At 51.2% G+C, this 25,758-nt stretch overlaps 1 protein-coding gene across 4 annotated transcripts in view; it reads left to right on the top strand.

Moving 5' to 3' along the window:
- The window catches only part of SLCO2B1 (solute carrier organic anion transporter family member 2B1), a 52,572-nt gene extending 27,541 nt beyond the window's left edge, over positions 1–25,031 (top strand). For all 4 annotated transcript variants that reach the window (XM_070383703.1, XM_070383702.1, XM_070383701.1 and 1 more), the window contains 7 exons: positions 8,575–8,677; positions 12,870–13,227; positions 15,512–15,677; positions 20,334–20,497; positions 21,646–21,710; positions 22,055–22,175; positions 23,184–25,031. In XM_070383703.1, the coding sequence (XP_070239804.1) occupies positions 8,575–8,677; positions 12,870–13,227; positions 15,512–15,677; positions 20,334–20,497; positions 21,646–21,710; positions 22,055–22,175; positions 23,184–23,364 (1,158 nt within the window). In that variant the 3' untranslated portion in view covers positions 23,365–25,031. The remainder of the gene's footprint in view (positions 1–8,574; positions 8,678–12,869; positions 13,228–15,511; positions 15,678–20,333; positions 20,498–21,645; positions 21,711–22,054; positions 22,176–23,183) is intronic.
- Positions 25,032–25,758: the final 727 nt, after the last annotated feature.

Genomic DNA, 25,758 nt, shown 5'->3' with positions numbered 1-25,758 from the left:
AGAAAGTCCCACAGCCCCTGCCCCAGGGAGCTCTCAGGTCGTGACAGCAGGCCAGGTGCGAGAGATGGAAGATGACTGAAACACAGCTGAGGTCTGAATGACAGAGTTCTCTGCCAGGGGGTAGGGGATGAACAGTCTCCACAGAGAAGACTATGAGGTGGGGGGTGGGGGAGGCCATACCCGTACAGGAGCGTCAGGAGCTCAGCTTCCCTCCCTTTGGCTCTGTCCATGTGTCTGTGACCTGAGAGCTTGGGTGGCTACGCAGACATCTTTCTAGAAGGGAACTAGGGTAGGCCTCACCTCTCTCAGGTCTCTGCTTCCCTGTCTTCAATTAGCCAGTTTCTAAGGTCCTGTCAAAGGCTCGGGGCTCCTGGCAGATGGCTCTGCAGCGCCCATGTAGTAAAGAGGTTTCCTAAGTGCATCCTAGCAGGTCATCTGGCCCCATATGGGCAGTGGCCATAGGATCCCATTCAGCCAGCAGCCCTCTTTGCTCTCCAGGCCCTTTGGCTCTTCTGAGCTGCCCTTGGTCCTGGGCCAGGGACTGAAATCAGATCCCCTGGGGACTGCAGGTCCGCACCCTCTGAGCACCACTTGCCTCTCTTTCCCAGGAGTCTCCATGTCTATTATTTTAGGGTATCTCCCAGAGTCTGGGATTCTATACTATCTGGTTTTAAAGTTCTAATTTTATACTAGTTGTAGGCTCTCAAGTATTTGTGTTCTATTGCTTTAAGATTCTAGGCCTCAAATGCTGTGTGACTCCCCAAATTCACTTTTCCAAGTAGCTACAGTTTTGGCCTAAGACTCTGTGCTCCCTCTTGCAGCCCCTGCTATGTGCCAGGTGACATGGTCTTCCCTGTACCCAATGTCTGTCCTTAGCTGGCACTGCCTCCAGATCCCTCCCAGTTGGTTTAGGAGTCCTTCCCCTTCCCAAGTGACCCAGCTCTTGTGACTGCATCCTCACCCCACCTCATCCAGCTCAGCCGTCACTGCATCTTACAGACAGAGGGTTTGGGTCAAGATTGTGTCCAGAGCTTGGCCAGCAGCACTTCCCCCCGCACCAGTCTGTGAAAGGTCAGGGCTTGGCCCCAAAGGGCTGAAGACAGGCTTCTTCTCCCCGGCACGATACTGATCCGAGCTTCCTCAGTCATTGGGTATGGAAAGTCCCTTGGGGTGATCTGCTCTGTGGCTTTTAAACTGCACCCCATAGGACCCCAAGGTTGCCACCACAGGGAGACTTAAGAGAGGGGTTCCCCAGCAGGGCCAAGGACCTTCCTCCGTTATACTCACACACTTTAATCAGACAAGTTCTACTTTTTGATGTTTTTATACCAGTCTTTTGGGTGAGATATAAATTGAGAAGGGGGTTCTATTGCAAAAACCACTTTTAACCAATTAAAAAAAATTTTTTTTAAAACACCAGCATAGTCCAACACCGCCAAATGATAGAGGAGGAGACTGAGACTAAAGAAGGGAGCTGACTCTAGCTGATCTGGCCCAGGATGCAACATACAAGCATTTCCTTGGTGTCTGAGTCTAAAGCCGCCCTCTGTGGCAGGGAGGAAGGCCAGCAGCAGCTTTGTCTGCGCCATCCCAGCCTGCATGTGAATTCTAACTCTGTCACTTACTAATCTGAAATCTGTAAAATGGGAATAACCAGACCATCTACATCCGTGTGGAGGGGGTTGTAAAAGGAAATGAGATGAGGTTGTGAGGTGGGTGGTTCAATACCTAGCCTGCAGTCTCAGTAAACAGGAGTGCTTGTTCTTAGCATGGATCAGGCCAGCTCTTAAAAGGAAAAATGACTTTTTTTCTGCTATTCTTCTTAGATGCTTTTCTATATCCTACTTCCACTATATTCCATAAAAGGTTTAAAGGCTACTCACACCAAATACCTGTACAATACTGGTAAGAGAGTGGGAAATAGGCCAACTTGTATTGCCTACTCTGTTCTACGCCCTTTGTATTAATTAGCCCGTTTAATCCCTGTAATTTACCTATGAAATAGGTTCAGTTTTTACCCCTGTTTTGCACCCGAGGGTCTGAGTTGCAGAGAGAGAAAATAACCTAGTAGAATTGCTAGTAAAAGGTGGAGCTGGGATTCAGGCTCAGAAAAGCTGTCGCAGGGCCTGTGCTGAGTCACTCAATCAAGACCAAGACACAGAAAGATAGAAATAACAGCAAAAGGTTATCAGAATGAGAGAGAAACAGAGACGAATTTAGATGCTATTATTAAAACACTCACTTGGTCCTGAGCTTTCTGGTAGCCACAAGGAAAAGAGACACGATCAGTTGCAAGAAACTCATGGATGTAAGAGAGCTGGGAGCACACCACCCTCCTCCCCCACCCCTCGCCCCATAGAATCTTAGATGCCCAGGAACTCTGCTAGAAAACACCATCTCCCTCCTGTGGGAGATAAGAAGTTGAATAGAAAACCCTAGAGGATACTCAGGAGAAGGCAATGGCATCCCACTCCAGTACTGTTGCCCGGAAAATCCCATGGATGGAGGAGCCTGGTAGGCTGCAGTCCATGGGGTCGCTAAGAGTCAGACACAACTGAGCGACTTTACTTTCACTTTCCACTTTCATGCATTGGAGAAGGAAATGGCAACCCACTCCAGTGTTCTTGCCTGGAGAATCCCATGGACGGAGAAGCCTGGTAGGCTGCAGTCCATGGAGTTGCACAGAGTTGGACACGACTGAAGCGACTTAGCAGCAGCAGCAGCAGCAGCAGCAGAGGATACTCAGTCTCCTCCTCTAAAACTTGGTGGTATTGGACTGTACCAGTGTTTTTAAAAACTGTTTTTTGCAGTAGAACCCCTTTCTCAATTTATATCTCACTCAGAGGACTGGTATAAAAACATGGAAAAGTGCAACTTGTCTGATTAAAGCATGTGTGTATGCATGTGTATGTGTGCGCATGCGAGTTTGTATGTGTATGTTTGTGTGTGCATGTGTGTGTGTCTGTGTGTGTACAAGTTGAGCAGCCATCCTGTGGCTGCTTCCCATGACCACGTGTGATGGCAGCTGAGGGCTGGCAGAGAGTTCCACATCACCCACTAGGGTCAGCACTGGCTCCACGGGGCTGGGGTCACAGTCCTGGCCCAGCGCCTTCGAGGAACCCAGCTTCCTCCGAGGACAGCTCCTGGCCTCTGCAGGCCCCGCAGGCAGCGGGTTCTCCCACGTGCTGGACCACACACAGCGTCCCCACTCCTGCGGGCTGCAGCAGTCAGCACACAGCCCAAGAGGGGAAGTTCGGACCAGATCCCAGACCTGCTGACCTGGGCAAACCACAGCCCAGATGTGTCAATCTCTGAAGCCCGCTCTGAGCAAAGGCTCGATGATTCCTGTTTCTGGAGCCCGCTCTTAGTCAGGAGTCCTCAAAAACAAATGTGGGGAGGGAGGCGGAACTTCTGAAGGCCGAAGAGACAGGGACTGGAGGTCAGTGTTCCCAGTACCCACAGAAGAAAGCCCAAATCCCTCAGCCTGGCCCTCTGAACCGCCCCACTCTTGCCCTGAGAGGTTCTTTTCTTTCCCCCAAAGCTAACAATGACTGTTTATTCATAAACTTGACAAGTGAACCCATCTGCTGTTACATTCATTTCTTGAGAGGATCAAAGGTGTTAGAAAAGTAAGTTTTAAAGAGTATAAAGAATACTGAGACAATTTCTGATTGGCAAGCATTCTATTAAAATTGTTTCTGTGGAAGTGGGGGAGAATCTCTAATTGGTTTCCAGATATATTTGACAACCTATGGAGGGGAAAAAAGAGTAGTTTGTGAGTATTTCAAAAGAAATGGTGGTTCAGTGTTAAACCTGGCAGGTTTTTGTGTCTGGCCATTTCTTGTAACAAATAGAGGTTGATGGGGTGCTTTTCTGTGGTGATACTCTCACCATGGTCCTGAGAGGCTCTTAGCCACCATCAGGGTGGTTCCCCCACCTCCCATGCCCCTCTCTTCCCGACATCACCCTTCTGCTAGTACTACACCTCTGCTTCAAATAACCTCTCCCTTCCTGTCGATCCGATCCCAGACCTCACCTCTCCCTGGATGCCCTCCGGACCACCCCCCCCCCAGCCCCTCCTGTCCCTCCCCTCCTGTCTCCAAACCCCAGAGGGCAAGATGGTGCTGGGGGTGGTAACGGAGACTGCTCTGCCAATTACTCCCCGGTGACACATGCCCTTTTGGGGGAGGCCCTCAGTTTCCTCTTCTGTGAAGTAGGTGCAATAATAATCCCTCCATCAGACTGTTGTGGGAATTAAATGACAGGGTGGATGTGAAAGTGCAGTGTAGACCACAGAGGGTGTGCACATGTCGCAGCAGATGTCACTGCGGCTTTTACTGTTTACTTGGGGTCAAGGAACCCCAGGCAAGGAACTCACAAGATGCTGCGTGTCTGAAGGATGGGCCTGCCCCACCCCCAATACTAAGATTGGGAAGAAATCAATCTATCCCCACCCTCCTTACTCCCATTCCTGGGGCGGTACCCTCTCCCTCTGGGACCCAGGAACTTCCCTAGCTAGGCTAGGCCTGAGAATGGAGTAAGGAGAGTTTCTAATTCTCCTTAAGAGAAACTCCCATTCCTGGGGCGGTACCCTCTCCCTCTGGGACCCAGGAACTTCCCTAGCTAGGCTAGGCCTGAGAATGAAGTAAGGAGAGTTTCTAATTCTCCTTAAGACAGCATGTCCAAAAGAAATATCAACATGAGTCACAAACATCGTTCTAAATGGTCTAGTTGTTATTTAGTTGCTAAGTCATGTCCCACTCTTTGTGACTCCATGGACTGTCACTTGCCCAGGCTCCTTTGTCCATGGAATTTCCCAGGCAAGAATACTGGAGTGGGTTGCCTTTTCCTTCTCCAGGGGATCTTCCTGACCCAGAGATCAAACCCTGTATTGGAAGGCGGATATTTTACTGCTGAGCCATCTGGGAACCCCAAATGGTCTAGTAGCCACATTCAAAAGTAAAAGAAATTAATTTTAATAAAATATTTTCTTTAATCTGCTATATTTAAAATATTTCCATTTTACCATAAGTATAAAAAACTAATTGTGAGATATTTTCCATTCGTTTTTTTCATACTGAGTCTTTGAAATGCAATGTGTACTTTACACTCTGGCCCATCTCAGTTTGGACTAGTCACAGTTCCAGTGCTCAGTGGCCACATGAAGCTGGTGGCTGGTGTGTTAGACAGCACAGCTCTGAGACGCAAATGAATAACAGACCCACAGTGCCTCATCCAGAAAAATAAGACTCAGATTTCAGGCCCCTTCACATCCTCCCACAATGGTGCTTTCTAATTCTGCCAGCCCTGCACCAGATCTCTGATTCACAGGCTTGGTGATCAGATGTGTGTTTTTAACTCAGGCAGGCTTAAGCTAAATCTTAGTTCTGTCCCGTGCTAGTTGGGTGATGTTGTGCAAGTTACTGTCGACTGGAAAAAAAAAAAGCACAACGCAAGAGTTGTGAGTTAAGTTTTATTTGGAGCAAAATGAGGACTATAGCCTGGGAGATAGCATCTCAGATAGCTTCAAGCTTCCTGCCAACACAACAGCATCTCCTGTTGATGTTCTCGCATTTCTTCCAAGAGCCTGGTGTTGCCTGTACCCACTGCCCGTTGGAGCCATCTCTTGCACTCCTTCTTTCCATAGATGTTCCTCAGACGCCACCATTTGGCTCCAGGCCTCGTGCTAGGCACCAGGGTTTCAACAGGGAAGGAGGTAAACGTGGTCCCTGCTCTTGCAGAGCTCAGAGGAGAGACACCGAACAAGGTTTGACTCAGACTCTAAGTGTCTATAAGGTAGATTATTCCTGGTTTTCTCTGAAAATCAACTTAACTTCTACTCTGAAGGCCCATCCTGCTGGCTCAGCAGGAAAGTCAACCTCAGCCTTTCTCAGGGCTCTCCCACCAAGGTAAAGCAAATGTCCTAAGGTCTTACAGGATATCCAGGCACCAGGGAGGTCCCCTCCTCACCACCACCGCACCCCCAGCAGGCATCAGCCTCAATTCCCCATGGCCCATGTGGTCCCCCTTAACCTGTTTGGGGCTGAGGAGCTCCATGTGGGTGGGAACATGGGAACTCAGCCTCTTTCAGTCAGTCTGCAGCCTGCCCCTTTGAAGTGAACTGCTTCTTTGGGCACTGTCACAGAGGCTATGTGGCTTTCTGCTGCTCAGGGAACCCACAGACTGCTCAGGGGCCTCCCTCTCACCTCACACTCTCCACAACTCTCAGTGTAATCTCGATGGAGTCAGGCTTTGGAAACAAAAGCCAGAAGGGAGAGAATCTTGCAGCCATGACTTTTTGCCCTGCCACAAACCTCCCCTGAGGTCAGAGAATCCAGAGCCCAGTACCTGCTGGGATAGAAGTAGAGAGGAGGAAGGGAGAAGCCCACAGGGGAACAAACACACTTGAACTGATTTTGGAATAAATTTCCTTACCCGGGCGAGGCTAGGTTTAAGCCAGTCAACACCTGGAAGCAAGGTGGAGGAGGCTTGGAACAGGGCACTCATGGCGTGGGAGCCCTCATGGAGGTTCTAAAATGTGGGGAAATCCCACATTTGCTCCTTAGCAAAAAAGATGGGCAACAAAAGAGAAGGTGTCATATACCAGCCAGAGGATGAAGCTTACAGGGGCTCACAGAGGCTTTATGGGGAGAAAAGAGGCAGAACTGAGACCCCAGATGGACTCTCCAGCCCAACCCACCCTTCCCCAGGGTGGACAGCACTCCAGACCAGGGGAAGCCAGCTTGTGCTAGCATGGTCCTAGTTATGGGGAACTCACTTCCTCCCAAGACAGCCTTGTCCAAACTGCTTGTCACACTGGGCTTCAGTCTTCTTCCATGGAACTTGTTGCTTCTAATCCTCGTCTCAGACTGCACATAAAAACGTAGTAAAATCAGGACTTCCCTGGTGGTACAGTGGATAAGAATCCACCCTCCAATGAAGGGACACGGGTTCGATGCAAGGTCTGGAAGATTCCACGTGCCACGGAGCAACTAAGCCTGTGTGCCACAACTACTCAGCCCGTGAGCTGCAACTGCTGAAGTTCATGCTCCTAGAGCCTGTGCTCTACAACAAGAGAAACCACTGCAACGAAAAACCCAAGCGCTACAATGAAGAGTGGCCCCTGTTCTCCACAACTCAAGAAAGCCAGGGCACAACAACGAAGACTCAGTGCAACCAAAAAAATAAATTAAAAAAAAAAATTTTTTTTAATGTAGTAAAATCAGACTTCACTAGATCACTTATATTTGAATGACCCTGTGCCAGTAGCAACTTCTCTAAGACTTAGTTACTCATATAAAGATGTGCACAGTAATAGTACCTGTATGAAAGCATTGTTGTATTAGAGCAGGGCGGGTAGACAACGCAGCACTCAGTGCTGGGTCGCTCAGAGCATTGGTTCCCTCCTGCCTTTAGGGTGAACTGACCAAATGCACACAGGCCCTGGAGTCAAGCCATCTGGATTCAGGTCCTAGCCAGACCACTTACTAGCTGTGTGACCGGGCAAATTACTTCATCTCTCTGTGTCCCAGTTTTATTCCCCTGAAAAACAGGGATTATACTGTTCTTAAGAAAGTTGCTGTGGGGTTTCAATGAGTTAACAGTCTTGTCATTGGAACAGCACTGGGGTGATAGTAAGTGCTTAATAACCATTAACCGTTATTTAACATTTTATCCTTCCCTCCTTGGTGCAGTCAGAAGACTGCAGTTGTATCACCCCAATCTCTTTTCTGGGATTGAAGACCTTTTTCTCAGGAGTTGCACAGAAGCCATCCTTTCCCACATGGCAGAGCACACCCCAGGGTAGCTGTGAGCTTCCTCGCAGTGTGGTCCAGGGGCTGAGCAATCCCCTCTGGCTGTGGTCTGACTCCTCCAAGAGGATAAGGGGGCTGTTGCCTCTTGCCTCCCCCAACCCAGATCCCTTCCTGTTGCTGCAGACAGGATGGAACAGGACAAGCCCTGGAGGCACCTGCTCGTGGTGACTCTCTGAGTGATGGCAGCCATGAGTGATATAAAACTCAAGATAGTGCGGTGATAACCTTTTATAGAAGCTGGTGATGCTGCTGGTTGTGGTGAAGACAGTGGTGGGGATAACAATGACGGGAGAGACAGTGATAACGACATTAGTGATTCTGATAATGACGTTGTTGCTGGTGATGTGAAGGGTCAAGTGACAGGATGATGGCAGTGATTGTGAGATTGTGCAGGTGCTTGGTGACCTTCCCAGAGACAACAACAATAGTAAGGCCAATCTTGGTTGTTCATTGGTGGTGAAATTGGTGATATGAACAGGGGTGATATTTAAGATGATGAAAATAATGACGGTGGTGGTTGCAGGAACTTTGGTTATTATGATGTTAATAATGGTGATGACAAAGTTCAGCCGTTGGAATTTCATCCGCTTTTCAAAAACCACTTGCTAAGTATCTACGGGGCCAAGAACAAATGGGACGCTGCTGGCAGTGACAGACCCCTCGTCCTCTCCTCCCCCAGAGCTCCCTTCCCTCTCCCACAGCACTTCTGAGCAGAATGTTGGGCATCTAACTGACTGCCCACGGCCGTGTGTCTTCCCAGGGTGAGGATTCCTCTTCTGAGCAGAGCCCTGCAGACTCCCCAGAGAAGAAAGACAACCTAGCTCAGATTGCCCCAGACCTGACTGTGATCCAGTTTATCAAAGGTAAGTGAGCTGAGGCCAGAGGTGGGGCCAGAGGGGCAGGTGAGACTGTACAGAACCCAGCCCCCTGTCTGCCTTTCTTGATTCATCTTCCATATCTACAGGCCCCTCATAAGCACCATACATTTCTTGTAAGACTTTGCTCATAGGATCCCTTTTGCCTAGAACATCATTTTTTATCACTATCTATTAAAAGCTTCCTTGTACCTCTAAGTCAAGCCATTCTCTCCATCCCTCAGCCTGGCTCTCCCTGCTGTCAGCTCTCTGAACTCTCAGGGCTCCTGTATCAGCTCAGATCTGTGCTGTCCAACCCTTCTACCAAACAGTGAGCTCCTGAGGGTCTGGCTTGTGATGGCTCATCTGTGACCCTTTTTCTCCTCCCACTACAGAGCCGGCAAACAGGAGGCTCTCAGTAATTTTTTTTTTTTTATTAAAGTCTTTGGCTGTAGCATGGGTGAAAGGAACTCTGGGCTGAAGTCCAGAAATCTAGACTTTCATCTTGGGTCCTTGCTCCTCCTCTCTGGGCCTCAGTTTCTCCATCTGTACAGTGAGGGGTGAAATCCATGTCACTCTGACCCTGAGACTTTGAGCTAAATTGATCAGTAACCAGGGTCTATGCTGTGGCCATGTCATCCTATCTAAAGAGTCTGATCCTGCAAACCCAGAGCCTGCTGTGCATCAGGATCTTGTAGGGCACAGGATGGCAACTCAGAAGAAGGGGTGGTTTAGAGGCCCACCCCTGGCACTGCCCAGTGTACGATCTTTTAGAAGTTACTTTCATCCCCTAACCAGAGTTTCCTCATCTAAAAGACTGGGTCAGTAATCCTTGCTCTGCCTCTCTCAAGGACTGTTAGGAGACTCAAATGGGATGATAAATGGAAGGTCCTTTACATACTATTAAAAAGCTATGCTTATATAAGGTACAATTATTTTTTCAATTATCATTTCTGCCCTGCTGTTATTATTCTGACCATATCTCAGGACAGTAAATTGAGTGGCCTGTGGTTTAGGAGGGTGATAACCACAGGGTTTGCTTAAACCACCCCCCATCCCCAAGGACTTTTGTATTAAGAAGTTAATTAGGGGAGAGTTTCTTGGGGAACGTTTCCTAGGATTTGATGTTGGGGTACTAGTAATCTAGCCCCTGGTGTCCTCAGATTTGATATTAGGATATCAGCCACCTATCCCCTGGTGCCCTAGGATTTGATGTTAGGGTACCAGTAGCCTGGTTGTCCTCTATTCCTAGGGAAAGAAAGGCCTGGAACCTGTGAGGCTGGACCTAGAGGCAGGGGCTTAGACTGCCTAACCTGAGGTCACCCTCAGCTGCTGGAAGGCCCCAGTGCCCTGCTCCATGGAAGAGCCTATTAATCATTGCTTTGGCGTCAGCCCTGAAGAAAGCTGAGGCCAGTCGCAGAAATTGGATCCTAGAGTGGGTGTCCTGGGCCAGATTATCTCTGATGGTTTCAAGCTCCTACATGATCCTAGGAGAGACCAAGACAGGGTTGGCACAGGCTGGCTTCTCGGCTTCCTGCTGAGCTCCAGGGAGGCCAGTCTGATCCTAAGGTTTGGCCTTGACAACCTGGGACTGGGAGAGGGAGAGGCAGAGAGAAGAATCAACATAGTCTTTCAGCTGCTGGAATCCTAAATTCTTAGAAGAAGACAGCCTCTGAGCTAAGGAAAGGCCATCTGATGGGGGAGACATAGTCCCTGAGCTGGGAGAGGCGCTGTTTGGTGGGGAGACTAAGTCCCTGTCTGATAGAGGATACCTAGTCCCTGAATGGGACTTCAGGGGAGAACCTGCCTTGGCTAATGGAGGAGACCTGCTTCTGTGCTGGAGGAGGTTCTCCTGTCTGATAAGGGAGACACAGTCTCTAAGTGGTGAGAAGCCCTGGCTTGTCCAAGGGGAGGAGACATTGTGATGAGCCAAGGGCAGCACCTGTCTAGCTAAAGTCTCTGAGCTAGAGACAGCCCTGGAATTCCCCTTCAGGTATCCCTTATCTAAGCTATAGGCATAACCCTGCCCTCCAGAAATTTTCCATCTGTCCTAGGGACAATTGAAGATGATGAAGGGAGATAGAGAATAGAAAGGAACTGCACTGCATTGATCAGCCCAGGAGAATGGGATGGAAGCAATCCATGAGATGGAGCCCTCCCTCTGAAGTCAGGCATCCAGAGGCCTAGGAATGTAGGCTGGGGTGGGAGTTGGGGCACAGAGGGGAAATGACCCTGACACCAGGAGTCAGGAAACCCCCAGCAACTCCTGGCCTGATTCAGACCTTCCTAGATGAACTTGGGCCAGTCCCTGCCCCACTCCTGGCCCTACCTGTACCATGAGGTCACGTGTATGTCTTGGACCAAGCCCAGGCTACTCCTGGCCAGGGCAGTTCAAGGAGGGAGGAAAATGGAGCAGCTGGCTGGGGTGAATGCCCGGTGTCACATCTTCCCCACTCCAAGTGCCGGCTGGATGTGCTGCGTGTGTGGCCAGGGACTCGGACAGGAGGAGGCCTGGGACACGAAGGAGGGGGAATTCCACAGCCCCAGCTCTCCCAGCTACACCCTGCCTAGACTCTTTGTTTTTATTCTCTGGCGCCCAAGGAGAAGTGTTCTTGGCCAGGCCAGGGTGCTAGGGAACCAGCTGGCTTGGCTCTCCCCGTGCTCTGAAGACAAACAGAAACTTCCCATGACAGGGACGCTGGCCCTGCTGCTGCAGGAACAGAAGGGACCCCCCACCCCAGACTCAGCCCAGAGGAGCCCATGTCCATCTCTCCCCTCAGCCCAGCCTGGCAAGTAGTTTGCGTCTCTGATGCCTCTTTTCTTTTTTCTTTTTCAATAAATAGTGTTTATTATTTTAGATATAATCCTGTAGAATGACCTATTGGTATGAATCAGGATTTTTTTTTTTTTTTTTTTTTTTTTTTTGGCCACTATGCTGCATGCAGGATCTTAGTTCCCTGACCAGGGATCGAATACATGCCCCCTGCAATGGAAATGTGGTGTCTTAACCACTGAACCTCCAGGGAAGTCCCTGATACCCTGATGCCTCTTCTTAGAAAGGCCTTTTCTCCTGTCTCCTTCACGCCTTGTGTCTCTAACTTCATCTTGCCTTCTGAGGGCAGAAACATGTCTTTCTCTTCTGTTGTCAGTGGAGAGAGGTCACACAAAGCCTTCTTGGGCATCACCTTGGGTGGCCCAGCTGATGAAGGCCCTGAAGCCCAGACCTCGGGACTGACTCAATGTGTCGACTTGCAGTGAGGATATCTGTACATAGGCATTGGTTTAGGAGGTGACAGGAGAGGGGAGAGCCATCCCTTCTGTTCTTGGCTCTGGGCTTTTGCCCTGACTTCTCCCCTGGAGGACTCCCCCACTCCAAATCCTCCCCTTCTTCAGGCCCTGCCTCTGCCTCCAGGAAGCTGCCAAGCACCAGGCCTGCTCAGTTTTCACCTTCTCTGAAGATTTTAGTTTCCACCCTAACATTTTGCTGTTTGATCACCTTGAGTCTGTATGTGCACTCACTTTCTCATTCATTCTATAAATATTTATTGAGTGCCTACTATAGCCTGGGCTCTGGAGATTCAGCAATTGACATAATAGATAAAAATCCCTGCTCTGATGATGCTTACATTCTGACTGGGTGACAATAAAATGGTTAAATGAGTGAAGTGTGTACTATGTAAGGTAAAGTGCTGTGGAGAAACATAAACTAGGAATGGGGAAATCAAGGCAGTGGGTGCTGTCCCATGTTGGAGACACAGAAGGGAAGACAGAGGCCTGGGTTACCTTGGAAAGAGCTATTGCAGGACAGGCTAGAAAGGACTGAGTGGGGGGAATGAGATGGCCAGTGGAACAGAGGAAATGAGATGGATAATAGAAGAGAAGAAATGAGATGGGACTAGCTGAATGAGAATCAAACAGGATAATTTAGAAGCAGACTACATGGAATTGCATCTTGAGTGGAAATGAATTGGAAAGAAATGTAGTTGATTAAAATGCAGTCTAACTCAATGGAATGAAATGCAACCAAACTTCAAAGATGAAACAGAAGTAAATGGAATGTCATGGGATGAAACTCAATGCAATAGAATTAAACGGGACGAGACAGGATGGAAGACACGGAACAAGCTGAACAGGGCAGGATGGGACGGAAACGTGTGGCACGGCCAGCCCACCCTGACCGTCCCCCCGCTCACCCCGACAGTCTTCCCCAGGGTGCTGCTGAGGACGCTGCGCCACCCCATCTTTCTGCTGGTGGTCCTGTCCCAGGTGTGCATGTCATCCATGGCGGCGGGCATGGCCACCTTCCTGCCCAAGTTCCTGGAGCGCCAGTTCTCCGTCACAGCGTCCTACGCCAACCTGCTCATAGGCTGCCTCACCATCCCGCTGGCCATCGTGGGCATCGTGGTCGGAGGCATCCTGGTCAAGCGCCTCCGCCTGGGCCCTGTGCACTGTGGCACCCTCTGCCTGCTGGGTGCACTGTGCTGCCTGGTCCTCAGCACCCCCCTCTTCTTCATGGGCTGCTCTTCCCATCAGATTGCAGGCATCAGCCACCAGCCTGGGTGAGTATGTTTGAGAGCCGGTGAGCATAAGCTGGAGGAGGGTGCCAGGGGCATAGGAGGGGGGTGGCCCAGAAAAGGCCAGATCAGTGGAGTAGCCCCCACCTCACATCTCCCCACCTCTCCCTGCTTGGCTCGCTGTGAGCAGTGGGACTTCTCCCTCGAAGGCTCAGTGAAGGTGTCAGTCACCACCAGGTAGGGGTGGAACTTGTGGGCAGGACAGCTCAGGTCTGGGAAGGGCTGGAGGCTGAGGCAGGGCATGGCACATGTAAGAAGGCCCTTCTCAGGAACGCTGCCCAGGGGACATATGCCCTGGGAGGGAGTTGGACTGGAGACCTTGGAGATTCTTGGTCCTTAGAGACTGGGAGCTAAAATTCTGTTGTCCTGTGACCCTAAAGTACCAGTCTTTTTCCCCAGATGTGAGGGGCAGCACCTCTACCCTCCAGGAGGAAAGCCTCTGATACCTCTCTCCCTTCCCCTTCTGCCCCCTAAACCCCATGGACACAGACTCTCTCCCCTTGGGAACCATCTTGGAGAGGATGTTGGAAGTTGATGCCTCTTCTCCAGAATGATTGCATTTTTCCTGGGAAGCCACACCAGGCTCAGGCTGGCACAACACCCAGCTAACATCCCCCAACGTGCTCTGTTCACTCCTCCCCTTGGCGTCTCCTCCCTCCATCCCCGTGCCAACTCTCCACACCTGGGGCTCCTTCTGTGTGGCTGTGGGTGAGGCTCAGTGCAGATATGCTCAGCTCTTGCCCACCCTGTCCCAGGTCCCAGCTCGTCGACCTCTCCCCTCTTTCCTCATCCCTTCTCTTCTCCAAGGTCTGAAGAGCCTCCTTCCGGGCATGGAAGAGGGGCTTCAACCAGGCCCTCATGAAGCCTCTGGTCAGAGGAGGGAGCCAGGCCCTTTTAATCATTTTTAGATTAAAAAGTAAATGAATATTTTACCACAGTTTTTATTTTTAAAGCAAATGGGGAAAAGTCAGCCTACCTCACAGGCCCCATTTGTCTCTTCTTCTGAAGTCTCTCACCTTGACCCGACATTTCATCTGACCCAGATTCTCCTCTATATTCTTGCAATTTACTCACTGAGCTTTGGGTTCTAATTCATTGAAGAAGCCTTTAGGGACCAACTGAACAAATTGAGAATTTCTCATACTCCATCATGGGCTTCCCTTGTGGCTCAGCTGGTAAAGAATCAGCCTGCAATGTGGGAGCCCCGGGTTAGGAACATCCCCTGGAGAAGGGAAAGTCTATCCACTCCAGTATTCTGGCCTGGAGAATTCCATGGATTGTATAGTCCATGGGATCGCAAAGAGTTGGACACGACTGAGCGACTTTCACTTTCACTCTCATATTCCATCATAACTAATGGTATCCGCAGCTGCCAAGAACTGAGGGTCTTCCATGCGCTCAGACGCTCCCATATTCCATCTCACTGAACCCTTGTGGGATCTCCGGGAGAAGTCCTACCATTATCCCCATTTCACAGATGATGATAGCAAGGAATCCCCTCCCTTCTGATCTCCTGTCCCCGTGTGCCTGGCCCTGGCCAGAGTAGATCCCCATTTCACAGATGATGATAGCAAGGAATCCCCTCCCTTCTGATCTGTCCCCGTGTGCCTGGCCCTGGCCAGAGTAGAGCAGGGGATCTCCTGAGACTTGGGAACAGACCCTCAAAGGGAGTCAGATGGAACCAAGACATGCCCTGGGCAGTGAACAGGGGAGTGAGAGTGAGAGGGAGGTCGTGAGACTGCAGGATGGCAATAGGGAGAGGGAATCCGCAGAGGTGGCAGAGACACTGAGGCCAGAGAGAGGCAGGAACAGGTGGGAGACCTCACAGCTACTCAGGTACCCTGACCGGACCCCACACCTATAGTTCTAATTTTATCAGAAAAGGAAGCAATCCAGCTCATCGAGATAAAGGTACTTTTCATCTGAGACTAAATTCTGGGAAGAATTTATCTTATGTCCCCTAAAAAGAGGGTCATTGAGGAACAGAGATGGTCACAGAAGCAGCTCAACGACTTGTAAGATCTTGGGGCTGAAAGGGGTCTCGGAGCCTCTGGCCCACACCATGCTTCCCATTTCTCCTGTTGGAGGCCTCTTGCAGCTTCCTTGGTGAGGGGCTCACCACTGCATGTCACAGAACAACTCTGACGGTAGAAACCTCTGTGCAGAGCTGAAATCTGACCGTGGCTCTCAGGGGAGGTTGCAGGAGCGAAGTAGCCTGGCCTGAGGGAGGGAGAACCAGACCAACCATGCCGGCCTTCTCTCCCACCAGCGCCCAGCCTGGCCTGGAGCTATTTCCAGGCTGCATGGAGTCCTGTTCCTGTCCCTCAGACGACTTTAACCCTGTCTGTGACTCCAGCTCCCGTGTGGAATACATCACGCCCTGCCATGCAGGCTGCAGAAGCCGGGTAGTCCAGGAGGCTCCAGACAAAAGCCAGGTGGGTCAGGCCTCCGGCTGCCCCCCGCCTCTCATAGGTTCTGCTCTCTCTGTCTCTGTGTGCCTGTCACACCCTCCACCTCTGAATATCCTCATTCTCTGGCTCTTCTGTTTATCAGCTGTCTTCTCCTTCTGTTGGCAGATACAGAATATTATTCTTTCAATAAGTCTTCATTGCCAGTCTTGTGCCAGGGCCCCGAGTGCAGAGGTGAATCAGATCTGGTCCCAGCTGTCCAGGCAGGGGAGGTGTGAAGGAAGTAACTCAGGAATTCCAGGGGTCGTGACAGACAGAAGCGGTCCCCACAAGGACAATCAATGATGGAAGGAGATGTAGCCCACCTGGGAGGGTCCCAGAAGGCTTCATGGGATGTGGCATTTGTGCTGGATCTTCAAGGGTGAGCAGGCAAACTAGGGAAGGCTTTCCCGGCAGGGAGGGCCCAGCACACGGCATGTAGGCACGCATACACACATATGCACATACAGTTAGAGCAGAAGCCTAGGATTTCATGGAGGGAAAGCAAGGCTCAGACAAGGAAGAGCCTCGAATAGGGAAGGGCCATGAGTAGAGACTTTATCTGGAGAGCAGTGGGGAGACTTGGATGGGTTTTGAGCAGGGGAGGTCAGACCTGTGTTTGATCACATTTGAGGCCATAGTGTGGAGGAAGGTGAGTAGAATGCAGACCAGGAGGCAGGGAGGTGAGGGGGAGGCTGGAGCAATGAGCCCATTCCATTAGTCAATCACTCAGTCAACAAACCTTTGTGGAGCCCCACCTTTGCGCCAGGTCCTGTGCTGGGGGCTAAGGACAGACCCAGAGCCAAGGGGCCCTGCTCTCAAGGAGCTCCCAGGGGTGGGGTGTTGGGGAGAGGAGGGGAGGAGTGGGCAGCATAACCAACGGCAGTGCATTCTATGGGAACCTGAGAAAGATCACCAGGACCAGTGGCTCCTCCCCTGCTCTCTCCTCATTGCGCCCGAAGGACAAATGGGGACAATACTCACCTTCCTTGGGTCCCCAGGCTGGAATATAGTGTGTGTGCGTGGTGGGACGGGTAGTGTCAGGCTGGTTGTTATGACAATACCTCCCTCTCTCCAGAGTCCCACCCACATCATGCAGAACCCCTGCTGGGCAGCAGCCTCTAAGCCCAAGACCCCAGTGGGGAGGGACCTGGGCCTCACAGGCTGGCATGGAGGGAAGCACCTGGTTGATGGTACTTCAAAAGCCAGCCAGGCGCCTCCCCAGCTATGTATAGTTTGCATTTGGAATAGTCACAATCAAAGCCTTTTCAAGAGTCCTAGCACTCACTGTCCTGACCTTGTTTGATCTCCCTGAGACCCTTTCTAGAGGTCCCCAGGCCCTGGCGGCTGGGGCAGGATCCTGGAGGTGACTGTGAACTCCTGCAGATATGGGGCTGTGAGCACTGAGGCCAGGCTATCTGGTTCAGACCCCTGCTCTGCTTCCAGCTGGCTCTGTTACCTTCAGCAAATGGTTTAATCTGTGCCTCAGTTTCCTGCTCTGCGAAGTGGGGGTGAGAGTATTGAGTGCCTGCTATACACCAGGCACTGTACAGAATTCTTCATCTAGATATATTTATTAAGTGAAGAGCCACATGACATGATCCATGAGAAGCACTCAGCCTGAGAAATTTTACGGATGCGGTGATACACATTTCTGTCATGCCCATTATACAGATGGGAAATGGAGGCCCAGGAAAGGACAAGGCATTGCCCAAAGTTTTAATGCCAGAGCTAGTACTAGAACCAAGGGCTGTGGCCTCCGAGCCCAGCTCCCTCTCCAGAGCACCCTCAGAGGTGATGTTAGGCATGGCATTTGGGGGAGGGTGCAGCTGAGTCCTGGTTGACACTCAGAAACTGTCACATGGGCCTGGAATTGTTTCTCTTTTTAAAATTGATTGATTGATTGATTTTTGGTTGTGCTGGGTCTTCGGTGCTGCACACGGGCTTTCTCTAGTCGCAGCGTGCAGCTTTCTCATTACAGTGGCCTCTCTTGTTGCAGAGCACAGGCTCTAGAGTGCGTGGGCTTCTGTAGCTGTGGCACCAGACACACCGTGGCACGTGGAATCCTCCTGGACCAGGGGTCACTCTGGACTGCCAGGCCAGTCCTGGAATTGTCCCTTGATGAGCCTGCCTCCTCAGGCCGACTTGAACTCCTCGGCCCAGGGATGAGTCAGTCAGTGTCCGTCACAGCTGCACTCAGTAACCATTTATGAATGAGTAAAGGACCAGAGGAAAAACGGAGATGTGGATGGCTGGCAGCATCTAGGGCTCAGGGGCTGGGGCCCTAGGGGATGAGACTCAGAAGCAGCTGGAGAGACTGAAGCCATTCATAAGAAGAACTTCCTGCCATGGAGCTAGATGATTATGAATAAAGGGCTGGGAAAACCCCAAGAGAAAGGCTTGTAGCTTTTTCATCCCTCCCAGCAGCGTTCTGCCTCTCAGAACAGGATTGTTCACGTCCGGTAACCTGGCCTTGGTATATTTCTCCACTTACCTGTCCCTCTATTGTATCTCCAACCCAGTGAGTTGCTCAGTGTAGTGAAGGTCCAAATGGTGCGTGCTCAGGGGGGCCCATATATGGCCAGCATAGCCTTGTCGTGCAATGGATGGAACACCCAGTCACCCAAGCTGGAATCCTAGGTCTCCAATCTCTCCTCTCTCTGTTTCTGTGTGTGTGTGTGTGTCTCACCTTGCCCTAATTCCACCTCCTAAATACAGGGTTGGCCAAAAGGTTCGTTCAGGTTTTCCCATATGATGTATGTTTGGAAAACACCCGAATGAACATTCTGGCCAAAGCAGTATCTCTCGAATCAGAACCCGTTTCTCTATCCCACTCTCCCTCCCTCCTGCCTCTTCACCTGCCTCCTGGGTCAGGTCCACCCTCGAATCAGCAGAGCAGCTTGTGTGCTATCAGGCCTTGTCTCTCCCATGCTTAAAGTCTCCCTGTGGCTCTGGGCATCCACTTCACGGCTTCCCAGCCCTTTCCACACTAGGAAGAGTCTACAGCTGCCACAGCTGGAGGTGAAAGGCCCAGAGGGTTCTCTCTGACCGGAGCTCACCAGGTCATCCCGAGGGCCACTGGCATCCCTGCTCACCTGTCTCTTGGCCGAGGCCGAGGGCCTCTGGGACACACTGTTTGGGAAACTGATCTACAGGGCAGAGGAGCAATGCCAGGTCTTCTTGGCTCAGCTTTGCCCCCTTCAGGCGCCTGAGGTGGTATAGACCAATTCTGAAAGACCTGGGGCTTTTCCAGGCCACCTAGGGGTGGGAATGAAGGATGGAATCAAATGCTCCCCACACCAGCCTGAGGACACTTCCTTGCACTTTAGAAAGCAGTCTGCTTTTCCTCATTCTTCAGCCTTTGGTGGGGTCCCAGTTTTCCAGGAGTCTCCTATTTGGCTTTTCACCTGGCTGGAGGGAGGGCCGGGGCTCGTCCTCTGGCCCTGCAGCCCCCAAACCCCGGAAAGCTGTGTTCCATCGCACAGGGTTCTGCAAACACCCTGCCAACCAAAACCTGTGTCAGGACTCTGCTCGCCTCCCTGGGTTCGCCTCACTTAGTTCTGAACCTGAGGAGTTTTTCCTTTTTTCCAGCCTATGGATACTTTCGGAACATTGCTTTCAATGTTTTATCAAGTGTTTTAAATCACTCAGCAGGATGGCTGACAGGGCACCTGGCCCACCCTCTTCTGGAGACAGCAGTCGGTTCCCTTTTGTGTCCAAGGCTCTTCACAGTGTGGCCCCAGCACACAGCGTCCCCGCACCCCGGGGGCCTCCCCTCTGCCCTCACATACATGCAAGGAAAGATGTTCTGGCTTCTTTCATGCTGCTGTAATTTTACATTTGGCACTCCTTCTACTCAAGTTTTCCTCTTGGCGAACTCCTATTCATTCCTCAAGACCCAAACCCAACACCTCTCTTTGGTGAAGCCTTCCTTGGTCCTCCCTTATCTGCTGATCCAAGACTCCCCCTCTGATGTCTGCCTCTCTCTCCATCCTGGACTTGAATCTCTCCTTGAGAATCCACTCTAGCATCCAGTGCCCGGGAAGACCTCAGGAAGGCAGAAAGGGGGACATGAACTGGAAAATCTCAGTTCCTTTCCCCCAAATACTCTTTGCTGCTTTAGTATTTGTACAGACCATCAGGAATTTCAAACATTCTGACATTGCCAGGTGAAAAAAATGAGTGAGCGTATGTGGTGTGTGAGTGTGTATAAGTGCATGAGCATGTGTGTGGGGTGTGAGTGTCAGTATGTGTGAAGGTATGTGTGTGTACAGGTAGTGAGTGTGTGATTAAATGTATGTGTGTGAGAGTGTGAGCACATACACGTGCATGTGTGTGTCTGTGTGCTGTGTTGGGGGTGACTCTCTTCTGGTTCTTTCTCCCTTTTCTCTTCTCCATGCCGCCCTCTCCCCATAGCCTCAGCCCACCTGTGTGCAGACAGCCTGTGTCCAGATACTGTCTGGCGCTCAAGCAATCCTGACTCAGCCAGTGGGTCAGAAGTCCCAGCATCCAGCCAGCTCTGCCCCAGTTTGCTGTCGTTGGTGTCCGTGGCTCTCTCACACGCCTCCCGGAGCCTCGTGCCCTTGGCCAGCTGCTTGTCCTTAGAGGTTCCTGAAGGCTCTTCTCCCCTCCTCCCCACCCTAGGTCTTCTACACCAACTGCAGCTGCGTGGCGGGGGGCGGCCCCGTGCCAGCCGGCTCCTGCGACTCGGCCTGCGGCCACCTGGTGCTTCCCTTCATGATCCTGGTCAGCCTGGGTGCTGCGCTGGCGAGTGTCACCCACACACCCTCCTTCATGCTCATCCTAAGGTGAAAGCAGGGGAGTGCCTGAACTGGGGGACACCAAGAGGTCCTTAACCACAGGCGGGACAGAGAATCCGGAGGGAGGGGTTTGAGGAAGCCGGTGTCCTGGGCCCCTGCAGCAGATCAGGCTGTCATACCATCATCCTCATGGCAACTGCTGAGATGAAGTTTTCTCCCCATCTTATAGATAGGAGAACTGAAGCTCAGAGAAAGTCAGGAGCAAGTGTTGAGGGGATTAAGTGCCCACTGGGGACCCAGCCTGTGCTGTGCATTCCCTCTTGGTCCAAGATCTTCCTAGCCATTGTCCTGAGGATACCTGCTGGGACCGACAAATTGTCGCTTGAGGCCAGAGTCAGCACCTCCTGAGGTGGGGGCTGGAATAAGAGGACCTCAGAGCAGGATATTTCCAAATTTTCATTATGCTGGGATTATGTTATTCCCTATTTCTTTTCTAGAAAATTAGAAGAGGGATGCCTTACAATATTAGAAGGCATGTAGATCCATAAATCAGGCTGGCTGCAAGAGCGAAAATAGAAGAATCAGATGCCCCAGCAGGCAGCCTAAGAGGAGTTAATGCAGTCAGTCTGCTGCACAAATTCTGACTCCTAACACCCATCAGCTGTGGGATCTTGGCCAAGTCATTCAACTTGTCTAAATATCTGTCAGTCTCTTTATCTGTAAAATGGGCATAATGCTATAGCTACAACATGGCGGTGACATGGGGAGGGGGGCACACTAGAGCATAACTGAGCCATAGCGAGCACTCTGGGATTACTAAGAAGAGGAGCCAGTGGTCACCAGGGCCACCCAGGCTGAGGTATCTTAGTGATCAGGGAAGTTAAACCATGTGTCTGACTGCCCAGCTCCAAGTTTTGCCAAGTGTAGAAGGAAGGGGAGAATTTGGTGGGAGCAGGGGGTGGGAAGAGAGGGGTGCTGTGACGCACAGGTAGGTCAGCATAGGGCCCTGATGGTCAGTGGGTATAGTAGGACCAGGCTCTGTAGGTTGAAGGGAGTGTGCAGCCTGTGCCCTACCCACCAAGGACCTCAGACTGGGGGCAGGCTGATGTTGGGTGGTGGGAGAGAGGGGGATGGTGAGAAGCCCTTGAAGGCTGGAGCCCTCTCAATCCTCATGTGATTCTTTCCCTGCTTGTTAGGGGAGTGAAGAAAGAAGACAAGACTCTGGCTGTGGGGATCCAGTTCATGCTCATGAGAGTTTTGGGTAAAGAACGTGCTGGGGACCACTGGTCCAGATACCGGCTGTGTGCCAGGCCTGGGGGGCACAGGGATGAGTGGGAACCAGTCCCTGACCTTAGGCTTCACCGGTCCACGGGGCTCCAAATCTGACCTAGGTACCCTGGACGTGGGTGCGCAAGCAGCTAAAGAGCCCATCAGGGAAATGGCATCCAATACGAGGGTGAGGGGTGGGCTTGAAGGCTGAGGACTTAATGGGCCAAGAGGCTCCCAGTGGCTCAGAGCCCCAGTGGTTCAGTGCCAGGGACGGGGCGGGGTGAGGGGTACAGGGATGCCAAGGTTCCACTGTCCCCTGAGCACCTCCTCCTTCAGCCTGGATGCCCAGCCCCGTGATCCACGGCAGTGCCATCGACACCACCTGTGTGTACTGGGCCCACAGCTGCGGGCGTCAGGCCGTCTGCCGCTACTATGACCATGACCTCCTTCGAAACCGGTAAGACCTGGTAGTCAATTGCCAGGGGGCTATAGGGAAACTGCTAAAAAGATTCTTGGGGTCCCATCAGGGAGGGGAGGTCTGCTGACACCCATCTGCAAAGTGACACGGGCTCTCTCCAGTGCTAATCCCCAGGCCTGCCAGCTAGATATTGTCTCCCCTTTGGATGGATGAAGATAATGAGATTTAAGTAAGTGGCCCAAAGTCACACAGCTGATAACTAGCAAAGGTGGGCTGAGTGAGGGGAGACTAAGGGAAGTCAAGCAGTGGTGAGAAAGACAGGAAGTTGGCATGGAGTAGGAAGATGGCTCTATCTAGGACACCGGAGGCCTAGGATCCAGGCCCAGCTCTGTCTCCCTCATTGTGAGACCTACCTTTTTTGGGACTCAGTCTTCCCATCTGTATAATGGGGAGCCCAAAGGAACCTGAAGGCAGAGAGGCTACTGGCCCTGAGTACAATGGACAGTTAAGGAGAGGGACTTACTAGCAGATCTGGAAGCAGGGAGCTGTTTACTTCCAGCTCTGAGGAGTGCATGGTTCCAGGAGGGCTTCCTAGAGGAGGAAAACTCAAAGAAGAGGGGTGAATTAGAGAAGCAGGAATCCTCTTGTGGCAGGCGAGGTGATCCAGAGTTGCAACTAACAGGCTCCTTGAGCCCTTAGAAAGACCTAGAGCGAGGCAGGGCCAGCCTAGGCCACGAGGCAGTCAGGGCAGGACAGGGGAGATGCCCAGGCTTCTCCCCCAACCCAGGGCTCCCTTTCCAGATCCTTTCCCACCTTCCAAGGAAGGACTCCCATGGGGATCAACTTCAGGAGTTCCCCTGCCTCCCCAGCCAAAGCCATGGTGACAGGGTCCACTGCCCTGAGGCTGGAGGCCTCTCCCTGACAAGGCCTCAATGTCTCCACTGCATAATGGGTGATGATTGCTGACCCGACTCTGCTCCCAGCCCCAGCACATCCAGGCTTTGAATGGGGAGGTCCTGAGTTCAAGGGTTCCTCACTCTTTCCCAGGTTCATCGGCCTCCAGTTCTTCTTCAAGACAGGCTCCCTGGCCTGCTTTGCCTTGATTTTGGCCATCTTAAGGCAGCAGGACAAAGAAGAGAGGACCAAGGCGACCATACCCAACCCTGGCCTGCAGCAGCAGCTGTTAGCATCAGAAGCAAAGAAGGAGCCTGAGGAATCCAGAGTGTGAGCTGTCCCAGGGCCCCAGCCTAGCCAAGAGTGGCAGCCACGGCGAGTACCTCCTCAGGGCCCTTTGCCTGGAATTGGGTATTGGGAACCCTGTTTTCCAATTGTGAGTCTTCCGCTAACTTGTGTGGCTTCGAGCAAGCCATTGACCCTCTCTGGGCCTGTGTTTGTTCATCTGAGCCAAAGAGTTCTTTGGGGGTTTGTTGTGTTGACCCCTCCTGGAGCATGAGGGTCTTCCGCCTTTCTCCCTCAGCCACACAGGCTGACCTGAAAACAGACTTTCTTGGGTGGAAGGACCGCATATCTTCCCCCCAGGGCCCTAGGATGGAGAAGTGGACAATCGTAGGCCAGGCTCCCCCACACACTGGGGTCCTGGCCCCTCTCTGCTGCTCACCTGGAGCCTCAGCCTCCATCTGAGCCTTAGCCTCCATCTCAGTCAGATGGAAATGAACTTGTCAGCTTTCAGGCGTCTTCCAGCTTGGACCATCTATGTGGCCTGGACATCCAACTCAGGAGTCTCCTCCCCAGCCCCACTCAGCCTGAACCTGGGGCCAGCACAGCCTCTATTGAGATGTGTCTATTTGGCGCCCCCTGGAGGCAGAGTCATGAGCATTGGCGAGACACTCAGGACATCCAGGCTATGCAGGGCCTTCAGAAACCTGGTGAAGGCCGCAGGGGCCTTGGCTGAGCATAGAGCCTCCTCTCTGGACTCAGGAAATCCCAGCGCTTGCCCTCAAGGTGTCAGAGTCTGGCTGAGGCCTATTCTCTGCCTGGTGGTGAGGGGGATCCAGGCCCCACTCTCGGGCATTTTCTAATTTCGAAGACCAAACCCACTCATCATAGACTCTCTGGTATCCATGTATTGCCAAGATTTCATACGTTTGACGTGGGCCCACCACTGTGACTTCTGTGACGAGAATCTTAATTTCACCATTTTCTCCCCAGTGCCTGATTCAGTGTGTCAGCTGGGATTGTGTAGACAATGTCTCCTTCTGTGACACCCACATATTGGGGTAACATCTGGTTCTTGGTGATGCCTGGTTGGCATAAGAACCTGTTCTTTGTGATGCCCAGCCCCGTGATCCGGGAACAGTAATGCCTGATTCTGTGTAATAAGTGGGTCTGTGGTCTGCTTGGGTCTGAACAAACGCCCTTGTCTGTGTCAGGCCTTGTCTGGTTTTCTGGCCAGGTCTTATCTGGCTTGATTATCTTCCTGGGAAAGGGAGAGAATTTCCCAACCTGCTCCCAGCCCGTTCTGTCACCACCCATACCCAACCTTGGGAGACAGGAGACAGGGAGTCATCAGCAGGAGCTTCCCCAGCCCAGGTGCAGCCCTGTGCTGAGGGCCAAGGGAGAAGCTGGGGGTTTAGCCAGAAGCTCTTGCCTTCTGTGCAGCTCTCAGTGGCAGGGCTTTGGGGCTATTCTATATGAAAGAAGAGGGAGATACAAACTTTCTAATTCCCATTTTTATTCTACCTTTGACAGCTTTAAATGTTTAACAAATATCTGAGCCTGTATTTTTTCAATGCCAGAAATTTAAAAGTCTCATCCAACAAGATGAGGCTGTTTCTATGTTCATATTCCGCCTCCTTCCCTCTTGTTTCCCACGTTTTGCAGAAATAATCTGGAATCATAAATATAGCTTATCAATAAATTTGTTCTTGCATAGTGTCTCTTCTATTACAGAAATCTTTCTCACAAACTGCATTACAGCTTGCAACCACATTATTTCCAGTTATTTAGATTTAAGTTTTACTGGATTCATTGCTTACCATTATTTCTTGTATATTACATCTTCCCCTCCCAGTATAGTCTGGTCTCATTTTCTTTGGCTGGGCTACTTCCTCTAGTAACATTTTCAGAAGTGGAATAAGGTCACAAGGCTTTCCAAGTCCTTACCTGCCCAAATAGTCATTCACGTTTTACAGAAGAGGAAATGGTTCACAAAGGATAAGCAACTTGACCAAGATTACACAAAGTAAATGCTGGAGCCAGGATTAGACTTCAATTTTGTGAGAACTGGAGCTTATACAATTTGGGAAATTCTCTTTAAGCAGAAGAATACAAAATTAGGAAGAAGGTGAATATTTACTTAGAATTTAAAAAGAAGTCAAAACAATGTATCTCACAATTCAGAAAAATAGCCTAAGATTTTTTACTGTCTGCTGTGCATACTTCCAAATTTTCCAAAATTTCCCCCCTAATGATTGGAAATATTTTCAACAGACTAGCTTCTGGTTCTGTAGATTTCAAACCTGTTTCTCCCCTATTGTCCATATACTTCCAGGGCAAGGCAGCAGAAAACACACTCATGTCACCAGATGACCTCTGAATATGACACTTTGATGTCACAATGCCAAATGAGTTGGACTGTGGATAGGAAGATTCCTAGAAGCCA

This window comes from Bos mutus, chromosome 15 (genome assembly GCF_027580195.1).
Source record: "Bos mutus isolate GX-2022 chromosome 15, NWIPB_WYAK_1.1, whole genome shotgun sequence".
Taxonomy (NCBI): Eukaryota; Metazoa; Chordata; class Mammalia; order Artiodactyla; family Bovidae; genus Bos; species Bos mutus.
The sequence above is the reverse complement of the archived record's forward strand: the minus strand, read 5'-3'. Positions and strand labels throughout refer to the sequence as shown.